Genomic DNA, 16544 nt, shown 5'->3' with positions numbered 1-16544 from the left:
TTCATTTTCCCAGTCGGATGGTTCATATTTGCGTCTGTTTCAAAACAAAATGAGACCAATACAACTTAAAATGATAACTGCATGGAAATTATGTATAAAGTTGTGTACCATATGTGAATTAAAGGTAATGAATACGTGTCTTTGGGAGGGGTGAGGGAGTGGCTACTCAGTTGGTTGCAATCTGAAGCCTCACCACTAGGTGCCGCTAAATCGTACACGCTGGCCCTTTAAAAGCACGTACACTAACAATGCCCTGGAGGTTTAGCATAGCCCAACTTATTACTTAATAATTACCACCTATGCAAGGATCAAACTTAAAATGAACTGCAGAGATTCGCTGATCTTCACATTATTGTTTCTAAGATCTTTTCTTTTATTTGTAGGACGCCTATCTTTCCGGAAGTTGTAAAATTATCCTTCCGGTGAAAGCGGGCAAACATGAATGTACTTAATCTGCGGTGTTTTGGGTTTTAATTCGCTAGTTGCGTTTTTTTCCAAGGTAAGGTTTTAACCATTAGTCGTCTGTTATTTTTAATCAACACTGGAAAGATGTCTGTTGGTGTTAACGTTAAACCAAATTCTATGCAATCTGACAGCTCCCTGGATGCTAAGGTAGCTAAGCTAACAAACTAGCCAGGCATAGGTCACCTAGCAGTTTACCCAGAAACCGATAATTCAGAACAAAACCTTTGTCACTGACATCTCTTCATTAATTAATTAGTCCTGCTTAGTCGGAGTTTGGCGGAGATGTGTTACGTGGATAAATGCGTGTAATTTAGACTATAGGCTGGCTAACTTTACTGTCCTGATCAACCTGTCCTGCTTCCAGAGGTCCCACAGAAGCGACTGTAGCCGATCGGTATTATGTGTCCTCTTTCTCATGTGGTGATTTTGTTGCACTTTATGCTGATATGGTTTGGTTGTTATTTGTGTTTCTGTGCTTGTAGAGCAGGTACTTGCATACACACTCATCGAGCAGTTTCCTCTTAATCTCTTAACCTCTTAAAGGCGTTTACGCACTTGCCAACCGTTATTTAAAGGAAACGTATTGCTCAGTCTTCTAGTTGTAATTATTGGCTTTTTTCGCCAGGTTCCTGCCAGTGCAGTGGTAGTTGAACACCATGGGTCTGTTATCTGACCCAAACCGACGGAAAGCCATAACCAGCCTGCTCACCCGCCTCAACACGCCCATATGGTAAGCGGCCCGTATAGTTTGTAATAAAACTAATCTTCTAAGTACCAAATGAAAGTCTGTTTGAAATTCTGACATCGTGTACTGTCTGGGATAAGGGTGTTTTAGCTTGATTCAGATGCTATGTATCTTGGAACATATGAGAACATTATCAGTGCTGCCTGAGCTGATTTTGAACATGATTTTGGTTCTGCATGGTGACAGTGTGGTGTGCTATCTGGCGGGCATCGCCTGGTTCATGGGCCTGGCCTTTGAACCCTTCACCCTGCGGACGTACATGTCCGAGAACGCCATGGGCTCAACCATGGTGGAGGAGCGCTTCCCCTCAGGAGAGAGGGCCCTGGCCACCGCCAGGGAGTTTGCAGCCCACAAAAAAAAGGTTGGGTAGGTAGATCTGCAGTGCCTTCCTGTTTTGTAGTTATGTATTATGGGTTGAGTTTAGGAGTGAGGGTCTCTCTCTCTCCCTCCGTCCCTCCCTTCCTACAGGGGAATGCCGGTAGACTGGCTAGTGAAGACCATGAGGGCCCAGGGGCTGGAGGTCTTTACCCAGAGCTTCTCTCGCAATCTGCCCTTCCCTGATGAGAGCAAGGAACGATTTGTGAGTGCATTCACACAGCACACACAATGTGCCTTGCCATTAGCTATTTATTTGTAGCTGACTCATTTGTGCATTTTCATTTGTTATTTATACTGTCTGAGGTCATAAATCTACAATTTCACCCAACATTTATAAATTAGTATAATTTACTATTCAGTAGTAATTGGCAGTCAAGCCATATTGTTTTTTAATCTGTGATAAATGAAGGCCCAAAGCACTTCCTGTCCCCTCTCCTGGCAGGTGGTCCGAGGCACTAACGTGTATGGGATTTTGCGTGCCCCCCGAGCCCCACGAACTGAAGCGCTGGTGCTCAGCGCCCCCTGCAGTCCTGGCAACAGCAACAACCAGGCTGTGGGCCTTTTACTAGGCCTGGCGCAGTATTTTAGGAGTAAGATGTTCTCACACACACACTTTATGGTTAGGATTCAGCATTTCCACCTGTTTCACTACATTTGGGTGTCTCTTTGAGATACGCATGTAGATTTGCAATATGATTTGTTAATAAAAATTTGTAAAAAACTTTACTAACCTGCCATTTTAAAATATAAAGATGTGATCTAAAGCCTCTTGGAAAAGCCTAGAGCAAAATTTGTTACAGAATTTATAAAATAACATTTTGGCAAGCAATTTTGTTTATGTAAGAATAGATTTCTTTCTTCTTTAATGTAATATTTTAACTTTAGGTCAGATTTACTGGGCAAAGGACATCATATTCCTGGTGAATGAACATGACCTCATTGGTGTGCAAGCCTGGCTGGAGGGCTACCATCACACCAACATCACAGGTGACTTTCCCTTCTCTTTTAGGGAGGGGCTTTTATTTTATGAACTAGATCTCCAGGTGTTGGAGGATATGTTACTGTGATTGTTTTTTTTTTTTAAACCCAGACCTTATTAATCCACCCCAGGTTATATTTGTGCCTAGTACAGCCTTACTGGAGACCTTTTACAGTAATGTCTTTGTCACTTCTAATCCTTTTTCATTCAAGCCAAATGATCAAGGGAAACTGGAGAATGTTGGCGAGGCCATTTACCAGTGCTATTTTTAAAAAGATCATTTCAAAACATGGAATCACACTGAATGCTAGAAGTTTGAGAGGTTATTATAATTTAACTTCAACCTAGCACGTTCACTCATTGACAGGAGAGAAAATTGTAGAATAACATCCTCCTTGGTTCAAAGTATCCTAGCAACATTTAAAGCTGCTTTGGCAAAAGAAATCTACAAACAAAACTAAGAGTGAAGGTGTGTGAGGGAAATGTGATACGATCAGTCTGTTCAAAGGTTTCTAGCACAGCTCTACCACTCCTCTGTGATTCCCCATGTTCACCCCGATGAATGTCCTTTTTTGGAAAATGGGGAAACGTGCCATTTTGTCACGCGCAGAGTTTAATTGAACCTGTCTTAGCGGCTTCTTTGTCCTGGTTGGTTCAGGGATGGGGTACACTCCCCTGCAGGGGCGGGCCGGCTCCATCCAGGCTGCCTTGTCACTGGAGCTCAACAGTGATGTCGTCACCAGTCTGGATCTGGTCCTGGAAGGTCTCAATGGGCAGCTTCCCAACCTGGACCTGGCCAACCTCTTCCATGCCTTCTGCCAGAAGCTGGGAATACTCTGCACCATTCAGGGAAAGGTAGGAGAAACAAGAAGTTAATGGAAAAGACTGGAAGTCTTATGCACAGAGATGAGGAAAGGGTATTCAAACACAATCACATTTAAGTGTAACATTAACAGAGAAGGCACTGTGTTCATTTCTTAAATCACATTTTGAGCTGGTCATCTCAGATTTTATACATTTTGCATTTTAATTTTGTTTTGTAAATGCAGTGGCTGAACTAAAAGTTTTATAATAATTTTGTCTAGAAATATGGAATGTCCTAGTTCCACAGTCTTTTCAGCTATCTCCAGTACCTACCACCCCCTACCCCCCACGCTCCACCTTAAGCCATTAATCCTCCCTCAGCTCCAGAGGAGCGACTGGGACACCGTGGAGGGCTACACCCACTCCGCCCAGACCATGTTGCTGATGGTGCTGAAGCAGGCGTCCGGCCGTCCCTGGGGCGAGCACGGACTCTTCCTGCGCTACCACATCGAGGCCGCGTCCATCCGTGGCGTCAACAGCTTCCGACAGTACAAGACTGACGCCACCAGCATCGGCAGGTGTGGCTCCTTCCCGCCGTTGCGGCGCCGTGTACGCGACACGACGGTCTAGTGGTGGTAACGGTCCAGTGCGGTGTTATCCTGGTGACGTTTTACTGGTCCGAGTGAGTGGTGGGAAGCCCCTGAAGAAGCAAACCGTCCAGTTGCCTTGATTTGAGTACTGGACAAAAGTAACTTTTGTAAAAGCTCAAAACTGAGACTGTTGGCGCACAACAGAACAACCTCAGACAAGCCCGGTTTTGCTTGTATTATAAAATTTTGCTTCTGTGCAACCTACTGGAATAATAACTGATTTTAACTCCTTATCAGTTTTTAATTTGGTAATTGCATGTTTAAAAATATTTTTTTCACTAATTGAGTTTAATGGCTTGTCTGTGTCTCTGTCGCGCTGTCCCAGGCTGTTTGAGGGAATGGTCCGGAAGCTGAACAATCTTCTAGAGCGTCTTCACCAGTCCTACTTCTTCTACCTCATGCCCTCGCTCACACGCTTCGTCTCCATTGGCTACTACATGCCAGCCTTTGGACTGCTCACCACCATCCTGCTGCTGCGAGTATCCTCGTGCTGACTGCACTGTGTGCCCCAACTTAATACGCCATCTATCTGTGTTCCCCGTTTTAAGTCACTTTCATTATATTATAAATGCTCCAAGTTGGTATCAACTGAGCACCAAATGTTTGTTTCTGTTGTTGAAATAGGTGTTGAAACCAACCTGCTCTAGCAAGTTACAGTTGCTGTTATTGTATTATGTCTTTTGGTTAGCAGTTGGCTGGATTTTGGAATTCTTTGATTTAAACTGAATTGGATGCTTAGTCAACTGTTCCTTCCTGATTTTGGCTAGTGGATTTTGCAGTGGCTGCATTTATAGCAACAGGTGAGAAGTGTTAACGTGTTGGTAGGTGATCGTGGTTAAATCATTAACATTTTTTCCCTCTTAGCAGTAATTGGTCATTATACAAAGACTCAAGACTGCATTTTTTTTTGCACAGCTTAGGAAGAGTTGTATACACTGACAGGGAAAAAACAACTAGGTAAATGCTGAAATCCTGGAGGTGTTATTGAAACCTGTTAGAATCCTTGACGACGCTGCAGGCGTTGGACCTGTGGGTTCATCTGGGCACTCCAACACCAGTAACTGAAGATGGAGTCGGTGAAGGCGAGTCGGTCAGTACCAAGGACACCTGTACAGAAACCACTCGCATTCCATTAGTCATACATTTGCATTTACACTCATGTTTCAACAGTTTAAAAGAAGCAATGTGTGAGAGCTAGAATAGTTTAGGATTTAAATTCTAGTCATTTATTAGATTTTACTGACCAAAATGCACATTAATTAACTGAATGCTGTGAGAATCGTAGCGATACAGCACGGCTGTGATTCTGATTGTAAAATTCCTTATTGGATTTCTGTATTCCGCTTTAACTTGCATTCACATTTATGGCATTTAGCTGATGCTTTTATCCAAAGCGAGTTGCAATTATGACTGAATACAACTTGAGAGTTAAGGGCCTTGCTCAGGGGCCCAACAGTGGCAACTTGGCAGTGGTGGGGCTTGAACCAGCAACCTTCCGATTACAAGTCAAGTACCTTAACGAGTGAGTGTGAGTGAGTCCGCCCGTCCGTCCGTCCGTCCATGTGCAGCAGGACCAGACTTTGTCTCCGTTTCTTCCTCTGTCTCTTCCTCCCCGTGTCCATCCAGCCGTCCAGTCCGGGGCTGCTGTCCGTGTTGACGCCCGTGGTCATCAGCCACTTGACAGGTGTGGCTCTGTACACGCTGCCCGTCCTGTCTCAGGAGATGGCAGTGGAGCACTTCCCCGTGTCTGAGACGGAGGCCGTGGTCCTCACCGCCATAGCCATCTACACTGCAGGCCTGGCCCTGCCCCACAACACACACAGGTACCGTACACGCTTACGCTCACTTCTTTACGTACGCTGTTCTCACTGCCCCTAGCCCGCAGTACCAGTGCCCCTAGTCTTACCATGTAGACGCTTGTTCATATACAAGCTCATGTTCCCCAAAAACTGGACACTGATCCATGTCGCTGCACTTCTTCCATCCACTGTAAATGCGTAGCGCTCATATACCGTAAGCGTTAGAATAAGCCTTGTGCTTTCTCCTTTTCCTCCTGTTCCCCGTGCTCCGCTCTGCAGGCTGATCTCCGGCGAGGGGACTGAGCAGGGATGGAGGGTTCTGAAGCTTGTGGCCCTGCTGTATCTGGCTGTGCTGCTTGGCTGCACGGCTCTCATCAACTTCTCCCTGGGCTTCATCCTCGCCGTCACGCTGGTGCCCGCCGCAGCCTGCGTCACGCCACACGTGCCCAAGTAAACGCACACACACACACGCGCGCACACACACGCTCACTCACACCCTCACACTCACGCACACACACCCTCACACTCACGCACACACACCCTCACACTCACGCACACACACCCTCACACTCACGCACACACACCCTCACACTCACGCACACTCACACCCTCACACACTCACTCACACACACACACACACACACACACACACACACTCACAATACTACGTTAAAACCATCAGCGTTTGATTAGCGGTGGTGATTTATCATCTTGGGTTGGAGTGGCTTGCATTACACCAGCTGCAGTAACAGTGTTCATGGTGACACCTGGGTTAAGGTCATTCAGAAGAAACACTTAATCTCCAGCTATGATCCTAGATCCTATGACCTTAGAGTTTCTCAGTTCCTGTTTTCCCTTCTCTTGCATACCTGACTCAGCTCTTTAGCTAATTATTAAGTGCTTGGTGAGTTGACTGAGCTGTTGGAGTAAAGGAAAACCAATAGCGTGTCCATCTTTTATTGCCATAACTTAAGCCTAACCGGTAGTTTAATTCAGTGAATGCAGTTATATTTAATAAATGATGACTGTGTTGAGCTTGCTTTGGGATGCGGCCCTCAGTGCTGGGGGCCCGCACGTGTCTGACGTGTCTTTGGTTTTCCGTGTCTCAGGGCTTTGAGCGCCGTGGCGATGGTGCTTCTCAGTCCGGGCTGCACCATCCTCTACTGCGTCTTCCTCTTCCAGGAGCTTCAGGAAGTTCCGGTCTCGCTGGCGGAGGGGTGGATGCTCTTCTTGTCCGTCATATCTCAGGGCATCCTGGACCACGCGCTCTATGGTTCGCTGGTCTACCCGCTCTTGGCTCTGCTGGTGTACCCTTGCTGGTTGCTGTTCTGGAACATTCTGTTCTGGAAGTAAAAAGGGTTTTAAGTTTGCAAATAGACTGATCCTGGATCAGCTCCAGAACAGCCCTCTTTCCCAACAAGTTCACAACCAGCCTTAAATGGTTTTGGGGTGGGGGGATGGAAGGGGCCTAATACAAGTCTAAAGAGGGACCGATCAGGAACGCAAGGCTTTGGAAGCAATAGCAGCTCCGCGAGGATGAAGTGACAGAAGAGGGACTAAAGGAGGCCGTGCTTCCACCTCTTGGGTTGTTTGTTTGTTTTTATCTTTTCGTATTCCTTTCAGCCAAAGAAGACTAATGCGTTGACTTATATTTACACTGGAAAGTAACTTGAACATGATTTTTGAATAGTTTATGTATGACACGTTTGGTGCGTCAAATCACACAAATGAGTTCCGATACTGAGATTATACTGGTCAAGGGGCAAGTGTGGAGGGTGGTATGTTGGCAGGACTCGGGGGTGGCTAGTAGCTAATATTGCAAACTTTTCTCATATTGACGTGAGTGTTCATAAGAACTTGACAAATGACAACTGAATAAGGAAGAACGTAAAGTTGGTTTTGGTATTCGTTTGGTATTCAAATTAAATGGATAAAACGTATTAAAGTAATCATTTATTATTATTATTATTATTATTATTATTATTATTATTATTATTATTATTGAGTTTTGTGAAGGAATGTTTTTAAAGATGAGTGTTGTCCAAACCTCTCTGAATCTGCTGTACTAATTTTATTGGTTTCATCTTTGTCGTGTTAGCCTCCTACCACTTCCTTTGTACACTAATAAATTATACAAAAGAATGCGCTCTTCTCCTGGAATATCTATTGGACTTCTGAAGAGAGATTTTTATCACTTTAAATTGCAAATGGGCATAACTTCTTTTTTTTATAAACCCTTTTGAAAATGATCATGGTAACATATGTAGGCGCTATAGACGTGAGCACTGCCAATCATCTGCTACCATTTCAAACTGTCCCAAAAACTGAAAGCTCCAAAAATAGTTCGCTTAATTACATCTAACATAAATGGTTTTTAAGTAAAACTAGAATTATTGCAGAATTATTGACTGAGCCAGTCCGATCAACACGGTCCACGTTACTGCTGCCTCAGTTTCAGAGGGAAGTAATATCGGATGAACCCACTTCCTGTTTTGATTTTTTTTCCCCCCCCTGTCGTGTACGTTCCTGCGCTGAGAATGTCGGCGGTGCTGTGTCTCTACTCCTAGCTCGTCTTCTCATATCACGATTTTGAGGACCTGCCGAAGTCTACTAAGCAGTCAGCGACGCCATGGCGCTGAGTTCGGGGGGCTGGGCTCAGGCTTGTCCGGCTGCGTCCGTGCCGGGGGTGGAGAAGGCGCCGCAGTCCGCCTGCAGCACCGTGCTGATGTCGGTGCGAGTCTCCGTGGCTCACTCGGGACTGCGGCCGCTCTGCTTCCCCGGAGCCGGCGACGACAGCCTTCGCCTCCAGCTCAGCATGGATCCCAACCGGGTCGGGGAGTTTCGCTTGACCCTGAGGGCCGTCACCAGCGGCCGCATTGTGGTACGATACTGCTTATTTTTAAAGAGCTCGGGTGTAGAGTGTTGATGGACCTCATCAGACTCTTATAACTCCATGTGCTGAATGATGAGCGTTTTACAGCTGACTGTCGCCACGCCTTAAAATAATGTCATTAAGCAAACAGGTGGCCTCCAAATGAGGGAGAAAAACGCTATGGAGTTAGTTTGCTAGTTGTCTGTGTCGCCTTTTCTCTCTGTCCTCCAATCCCACACTCACGTGTTTCTGTACCCTTATGTGTCTTCCATATCTGTCGACAAGGCACTGAGATTTCCGATATATCTTAGGAGCTGCGTTTTTAATGAGGTTTGTTTAATTAAGATGTCGTTAATGTGTTTGTGTCAAGAGCTCCCAGCTGCTGCTTCATCTTCTGAATCACTTATGGAAACTATTGTTCCTTATTACCATGGCAGTGATCACCAAGTAATTACAGATTATGTGTAGTACGCGTATATATGTGCGTGCATGACACCAGTGGAAACCTTGACTTATCTAAATATAACTCTTCCTGGACACCTCCATGACACCTACAAGAGAATTTGAGCTCTAGAGTTTTATATTAATACATGTGAAAGAGAAATTAATAACAAATTTAAAAAAATCTGCTAAAAGCACTAGAGTGCTCTGCCCTTAATGTAAACAAAAGCAGGGGCATTGTTAAGCCAGCTGATGAGGCTTGAGCTGCTGCTGCTTGGATAAAAGACCTTTACAAAAAGGAAGCAATCAAGCAGCTTTCTGACACTAGTTTTCATAGGCAAACGCACACCAATTGGAAGCAGCAGCCAACTTGCGCTTGCCTGCATATTAAAGACTCCTCACACTTTCCACAAATACTTGAATGCCTGAAAGAACAAATGCTACCTGCCAGCTCCTCGCTTTTCTTCAGTGGACATTAAAGGTTTGCACACAGTCATCCGTTTGAGAGCTTTTCTTAATACATGAGAAATCCTCCCACAGATTCTCTTAAGACTGTTTGAAATTAAGTGTTAACTCTGAACTGCTTCACCTCTAACTCCCAATACTACTCATAAAATAGAGGAGTTAGTATGGGTACTGAAATGGGACCTTCCTATACAAACCTCTTTGTTGGATTTGTTGAGAAGCATTTGAGCAATATACTGGACCTGTAACTTATAGTTTCTGAAATACATTGATGGCATTTTTGGTATTGCTACATGCACGTTAGAAGACCTCCAAGTGTTCATTTGTTCATTCTCCATGTTCCAGCCGGCTCTTGAATATACATGGAGTGTAGCACATGAAGATGGATGTTGCAGTGAAGTTTGTTCATTCTTGTGTGAATGCAACCATCTGTTATAAACGTACAGGCTCTCATTCCTATTTGCAGTACAATTCTTCACATCCCAAGGCCTGTAAAAACTTCATCCCTTATTCACAGCGACTTTGACTTGAGCGCATTTGCAGTGAGAATGCAGACTTCCACCAGAGAATCATGGAAATATGTGAATATATTCAACACTGTAGGTTTCCTGAGCAAGTCGTAGGTGAAGCCTTTGGTTGCGTTGTACCTGTTCAGAAAGTAGATGCACTGACCTATACAGTCTGCTGTAAGACTACAAGAATTGCCTCTGTGCTGACTTACCATCCTACAAATAAAACAGCTGATATTAAACACTTCAGAATCCTTCAGGACAATGCAGAGACCACACCCCTTTTTAAGGATCCTCCACTCGTCTCCTGCAGACGAGACAAAGACATCAAAGACTTGCTTGTCAAGAGTGAGATAAATGACCATTCAGATAATGGCTGTGGTGCTGTAGCCTGCAACTGCTGTAGATGCGCTACATGTAAATATATCAACACAGCCACTAACTTAACTGGCACAAAAGGATCAGTTGTCATCCCCCATTCCTCCTCACGCATCGCTGTGGGAGTTGACTACTGTAGTACTTGTAAGAGGTGTATTCAGCTGTACATCAAAGAAACCAAGAGAAGGCTTGTTGAACGCCTTCGGACCATCAGAATGGCAAATGGTTTCCAGTAGCAAGGCATTTTATTACTAATGGACACTGCATTCATGGCACATCTGTCTGCCAGTTGTTGCTATGGCAGCAATAGAATTAGGAAACTCAAATAAAAAGAACTGATCTACACTCTTGGAACTTAAGAACCCCATGGACTGAATGTTAGGATGTTAACATCGACTGTGTGTGTGTGTGTGTGTGTGTGTGTGTGTGTGTGTGTGTATATATATATGAGAGAGAGAGAGAGTATTAGTTATGAAGTGGCCAAAGTAATTATTTATTTAGTTAAATGAAAATGCTAATTGTAAATATGTGCACTTAGTAAAATTGCATTTAACGATGACAGTATATAAACGCTAAAGTGCTCTTCAAGTGTCTTTCTTTGTCAGTCTCTAGCGGAGTTCGACCTGCGCAACGTGAGGTACGAGATCCGCTCGTCTCGCTGCCACGAGCTGTGTGTCGTCAAGCCCCCGCACGACACATTTCGCTTCACCTTTCGCAGCGAGCAGGAGGCGCAGGAGTGGGCCACCGTCATGATGTCATCGCTCAGGGAAGCCCACAGAGGTCCGTGCCCTGTGCTCTGTTTTGTGCTTGAGCTCACCCCCTTTCAGAAGTAATCGTTGTGGAACCCTGTTACTGCTAAATTGTGTGTGTCGGAGGAGGGTAAACGCTACACTGGTCACTGTCTCTGTGCTCCGCCAGTGTACTCCAACTGGTACTTTGTATACATCACAACACTTAATAGTTTTCAGTGACTGGCAGCTCACTAACTGCATTAAGAACAGTTAGCAAATCCCTAAATGATGTGTTCTCCTGGTTCCCTGTGCATGTGCAGCCCTCACTTTCAAACTCTCTCTGTTTTTCAGTGGCTGGTATTAGCCCTCATCCTCCCACCGATGCATTACCCAGTCCGAAGCCCACAGAGCAAAACGTAGCCTTGTCTTTATCAGCCAAAGGTGAGTGACGTTTGCAGTAAATCCTGTGGGGAACCCCGAGGAAACCGCATGATCGCTGTGTACTCAGCCAGTCGGGCTCTGTGGTTGATCAGTGATTTATTATTTTTTTTAGTAATTTGCTTGCACCAGTCCAACATGTACCTTTTCCAGTAGGACCATTAAGGCCAGTTAGGGGAAGGGGAGATAGTTTGCAAAACTTGCCAGATATTTTATACTAATTTATCAAAGTAAATGTTTGTACTTTTTTCCATTAAAGTAGTGCTCATATTACATTAAGTCCGATTGTTTTGCTGTTGTTGCGTCTTCCAATGTTGTACTGGTTCTCTAGAGGAGCTGTGTGCAGAGCTGGCTAGAGCCATACAGGCTGGAGATACCCACGCTGCAGTGCAGCACGCCACAGCACTCGCTCACCACCAGATGGCGCTGACGATTCAGCCAGCTCTAAAGAACACTGAAGATGGGGAGATCAGGTGAATGAGTCTTCCATATACGTAGCTCTTCTCAGAATACCTTCTGGAGTAATTTTACAAAAGACAGACCATTTTAAATTTAAAGCCGTGTCGATAATTTGTCTCTCGTAATTGCAGCTTAGCGGTTGCAGTCGAAGATGCCACTTCATCTTGTTGTGTCACAGTAAAAGTTGTTCCCCTTATGACTGTGGCTTCACTAAAGCAGCAGGTGGGTGGAGGTGTAAAGGTCGCATACATGTCTGTGCCGTGTGTACGTGGCAAAGAGCGTATTAACACATTTTAGCTGAAGTCACGCCCTGCTGCGGTCACATGACCTGTTAAAGGTTGCTTGGCTCACGTGTTCTCCTCCCTGTTCCAGATGTTTGGGGAGTATGGCTTCCACCCACGGGTGCAGCGCTGGGTCATAGGTCAGTGCTTGTGCTCGGACCAGCGCTCACTGACATCGTACGGCGTGTGCCGGGACGGTGACACGGCCTTCCTATACCTGCTTTCAGCACGCCACGCCCACCTTAGCAGGCAGCAGTGTCAGCAGGACCAGGAGAGCGCTCTGCTCGCGCCGGCGCCCAAACCCGGGCCCACACCGGTGGCTTCCGCCGGTGGCCCGGCTGGTCACGACCGGAGGGGCTACAGCACCCTACCACCCAGACTGCACCACTGCAGCACAGGTGTGCGGTCTCGCTCTCACACCCTGCATAGCTCCAGACGAATCTGTAAGGTCACGTCCTGCTGACGTCCTGTTCGGGCTTTTGCTTCTCTGATTGAGGTTTTTGATGGTAATGTTGACTGGGTTTGTCGGTCTTTACGGTGATTTTTCTCTTATTAAATTGTCTGCCGTGTTGTCTTGCGCAGAAGGCGAATGTCGTATCGCGTGCAGGGAGGTTCGTGAATGCATCATTCGTTGTGTTTTGTGCTGAACAGGGAGCAGTGGGAGTGGAGCAGAGAAACACAACATTAGCGATATCATAAGCTTGGAGATGCTTCAGCTTGGCGGCCCCAGCATGACACCAAGTACCACGCAGGTACCGTGTAGATACACACTTACCACACCAAGTACCACGCAGGTACCGTGTAGATACACACTTACCACACCAAGTACCACGCGGGTACCGTGTAGATACACGCTTACCACACCAAGTACCACGCGGGTAACGTGTAGATACACGCTTACCACACCAAGTACCACGCGGGTACCGTGTAGATACACGCTTACCACACCAAGTACCACGCGGGTACCGTGTAGATACACGCTTACCACACCAAGTACCACGCGGGTACCGTGTAGATGCACGCTTACCACACCAAGTACCACGCGGGTACCGTGTAGATACACGCTTACCACACCAAGTACCACGCGGGTACCGTGTAGATACACGCTTACCACACCAAGTACCACGCGGGTACCGTGTAGATACACGCTTACCACACCAAGTACCACGCGGGTACCGTGTAGATACACGCTTACCACACCAAGTACCACGCGGGTACCGTGTAGATACACGCTTACCACACCAAGTACCACGCGGGTACCGTGTAGATACACGCTTACCACACCAAGTACCACGCGGGTACCGTGTAGATACACGCTTACCACACCAAGTACCACGCGGGTACCGTGTAGATACACGCTTACCACACCAAGTACCACGCGGGTACCGTGTAGATACACGCTTACCACACCAAGTACGAGTACCATGTAGATACACTACATGGTGTTTCTGTTCGAATCGTAAACATGACACACCTGAGATCGGCTGATCAAGGCCTTCGGTAGCTGGAGTATTGGAGCCAGGTGCGGTAGAACTAACCCGTGGGGTGGTAGGTCTCGCGATAGAGCTGCACACCCCCCCACAACCATGGACCGAATTCTAAGCAGTATTTCTTGTTTCCTAGCTTGGATGGTCGTGCCCTTCCTGTACTTTCATCAACAAATCCACGCGGCCAGGCTGTGAAATCTGCAGCACCGAGAGGCCCAACCCACCAGAGCTGGGTACGTCTCAGCAGGCCACTCTTCTGTCATAGGACTCCCCAGCATCACACCGTGAGCCGAGCACACCGTACGTATATCCGAACTGTTTCAAGAGAAAAGGAAGCCAGCATGAACAAAGGAAACGAGCATACGACAAAGCCCACACGAGAGTGCGTCCGTGCGCTCACACCCGCCCGGCCGAGAGGCTGGAGTCGACGTGCTGAGCAAACAGACGAGGAACGGCCGAGGGGTGCGCTCTTGAATACGGCGATCCGTGTTCTCTCATCCAAACCAGCATTCCTCGGAGACCGCTATGGCTACGTGGTAAAACCTCGAAGGAATCCACAGCAGTTAAAACAGAGGAAAGATGACGTTGATTTGCTCTTAGAACAGAAACCGTGTGCAGGTGATTAGTGACCTCGGAATGCAAAGTGTCCACGAGGGATTATTTTTAGCAACATTCACTTCAAACCAAAAACAGCAACCGAAAGGAGCATATTTCCATTTGTACACATAATTCTCAGTTTGCAAAGATTTCTCACATGTAGACCAGGGCAAAATACTTTTAGGTTATTTGTGTCTTTATATTTTGTGAACTTATTCGTTCATTAATTTTATTGAATGAGTTGCACTAATTAAGATTGCTGTAGGGTTTTTCAGTGTCTGGAAGTGCTGTTTTTAAGAAAAGCTTAAATCAAACAGGCCAGTTCTAAATATGTAAATTTATGATTTACCGTGGTGTAGAATTCTTGAAAAGCTACTTTTGAAATGGCTGCTGGTGTGCTGATGCACATCTCGGTTCCTTTCAGCTCTTACAACAAGTTCAATATTCAGTTTAGATGCGACACAAAAATCCTACTAAAATCTTGATTAGTGTAACCAAAGCAGTGTCTATAATTTTTGTGTCTCACCGTACTGGTTTTTCAAACTACCATAAGGGTTCAAAAAACAGATGCTTAAAAAGGTATCAGAATGACACGCATGTCAGATACTTCGGGTCTTAGCCTGCCCGCATGCCACAGTGGTGGTGCTGTTGCTGTAAAGAGACGACTGCACTCCAGTTAAAGAGGCAGGTTTTGTAGCAGGTTGATGAAGACGCTCTTCAGCAGTGCACGAGGACCTAGTCTCAAGTTACAGTGGTTCGTTTTTAGGGCAGACGGCACATCACATGAGCTAATGATATTAAATTACATCCAGTGTAACTTTTATGGACAAAGTTGTTCTGTACCTGGAGACATGTAACAGTCACACTGAAGAAGCCTTATAATAGCTAACTTTTTGTCAGACACGGTATGAAATTTTATTTTTATGTTTAATAGGAAGTATATATGCTATAAATATGAAGGATCTGGAAGAACGCCTTGGTTGAATTTGATGTTTTCCCACAGATGAAAATAACAGACATGAAGGTGTTGATAAATGCAACAGTACCTATACATTTTCAAGTTAAAAATAAAAGAGATGTCATCACAAAAAGTTAATGTCCATGAGTGATGGCCAGTCGTGGACAGACAGGGCTATTCTAACTGGTCCATATGCATTTAATGTGTTACTTTGTGTGTATTTTTGTTTAGTACTTACCTTTGGAGCAAGTGCACTGTTCAGGTTCCTGTTTTATTGCCATCATTTTACAATTTCTCCCAATAATCACCAGCTGCAGCGTAGCTATGAAATGAGAGCGCAGTGGTTTTCACAAGGCTGGACTCCAAGCAACCAGGGTAAACTTTAGGGTGAACTGTTCCTATCCCTCATCCTTCCGTTTGTCCTATTAGGTGGGATTCAGAGGGTGTCACTGTGCAGACTGATGGTGAAAATTCTGCCGTTGACATAGACTAGCGGGAAATGTCCAATGTCCATAATCAGTTCACGAGTGGTTCTGTGCAAATCTGAGGAGTGGAGGGTGCGGCAGAGGACGACTACAGCTAGTGACCTGTTGTGTACGTAGCGTTTTCACTGACTACAACAGCATCTTTCTGGAGAAACTGAACAGTAGGCAGCTGTAGGTTTGTAATGCAAACAGGGAAACATCCGATAGCCACAGGCAAATCTTACACTTTAAATTGAGACACAGCAATATTTGCTGAAACAGCCAATTTTCACCAGATTTTTTGTTGTACATCATTCTTAGTTATTATATAAGGGATCATTAAATGTATGATTCATAAAAATGTTTAATAATTAAATGTCAAGGTGATCAACTCCTCTTTCATGCATCTTGGCCCATGTTTTCAACATTAATAGTTTCTGCATAACATTACCAAAACATTTCAGACATGTGCAATTAGCTCATTAGGTTATTTTAAAGGTTGGTGTATGTGGGTGTTTTTCGGTTTCCTAGAACACTGCAAGGTAGCATGTTAGCTGGCTTAACATGGATAGATTAGACAAGATGGAACAGAAAATGATCAAACTGTAGTGTTTTTCACTAAATTTGCACTTTTTCATTCTATT

The 16544-nt window shown here is 45.3% G+C and overlaps 2 protein-coding genes across 3 annotated transcripts; both read left to right on the top strand.

Annotated features, from left to right (window-relative positions):
- Positions 1 to 231: 231 nt before the first annotated feature.
- gpaa1 (glycosylphosphatidylinositol anchor attachment 1) lies at positions 232 to 7962 on the top strand. The gene is made up of 13 exons (XM_035536592.2): positions 232 to 499; positions 1091 to 1195; positions 1397 to 1576; positions 1679 to 1790; positions 2031 to 2178; positions 2474 to 2575; positions 3226 to 3422; positions 3753 to 3949; positions 4347 to 4500; positions 5040 to 5111; positions 5648 to 5844; positions 6100 to 6270; positions 6930 to 7962. Exons 2-13 carry the CDS (start codon positions 1122 to 1124, stop codon positions 7171 to 7173), a joined length of 1848 nt encoding a protein of 615 aa, XP_035392485.1. The 5' UTR covers positions 232 to 499; positions 1091 to 1121; the 3' UTR covers positions 7174 to 7962.
- A 335-nt stretch (positions 7963 to 8297) lies between these two features.
- sharpin (SHANK-associated RH domain interacting protein) lies at positions 8298 to 16297 on the top strand. Of its 2 annotated transcripts, XM_027031738.3 has the most exons (8): positions 8299 to 8701; positions 11091 to 11265; positions 11568 to 11657; positions 11986 to 12127; positions 12245 to 12335; positions 12486 to 12792; positions 13046 to 13146; positions 14018 to 16297. In XM_027031738.3, the coding sequence occupies exons 1-8, from the start codon at positions 8450 to 8452 to the stop codon at positions 14144 to 14146; spliced, it is 1287 nt and encodes a 428-aa protein (XP_026887539.3). In that variant the 5' UTR covers positions 8299 to 8449; the 3' UTR covers positions 14147 to 16297. The 2 variants fall into 2 exon arrangements, with proteins under 2 accessions (XP_081581482.1, XP_026887539.3); XM_081725356.1 differs by lacking the exon at positions 13046 to 13146 and having other exon boundaries at positions 8298 to 8701.
- Positions 16298 to 16544: the final 247 nt, after the last annotated feature.

Source organism: Electrophorus electricus, chromosome 13, assembly GCF_041902795.1.
Source record: "Electrophorus electricus isolate QZ-2024a chromosome 13, ASM4190279v1, whole genome shotgun sequence".
Taxonomy (NCBI): Eukaryota; Metazoa; Chordata; class Actinopteri; order Gymnotiformes; family Gymnotidae; genus Electrophorus; species Electrophorus electricus.
This window is presented reverse-complemented; position numbering and strand designations above follow the sequence as displayed.

What these genes read in the sequence shown, in the direction of transcription:
- gpaa1 (XM_035536592.2), top strand. Translation starts at nt 1,122, where the DNA reads ATGGGTCTGTTATCTGACCCAAACCGACGGAAAGCCATAACCAGCCTG. An exon ending in CCATCACACCAACATCACAG is followed by an intron (nt 2,576 to 3,225) that starts GTGACTTTCCCT and finishes TGGTTGGTTCAG; the next exon opens with GGATGGGGTACACTCCCCTG. An exon ending in GACGCCACCAGCATCGGCAG is followed by an intron (nt 3,950 to 4,346) that starts GTGTGGCTCCTT and finishes GCGCTGTCCCAG; the next exon opens with GCTGTTTGAGGGAATGGTCC.
- sharpin (XM_027031738.3), top strand. Translation starts at nt 8,450, where the DNA reads ATGGCGCTGAGTTCGGGGGGCTGGGCTCAGGCTTGTCCGGCTGCGTCC. An exon ending in GCTCAGGGAAGCCCACAGAG is followed by an intron (nt 11,266 to 11,567) that starts GTCCGTGCCCTG and finishes TCTGTTTTTCAG; the next exon opens with TGGCTGGTATTAGCCCTCAT. An exon ending in ACTGAAGATGGGGAGATCAG is followed by an intron (nt 12,128 to 12,244) that starts GTGAATGAGTCT and finishes TCGTAATTGCAG; the next exon opens with CTTAGCGGTTGCAGTCGAAG.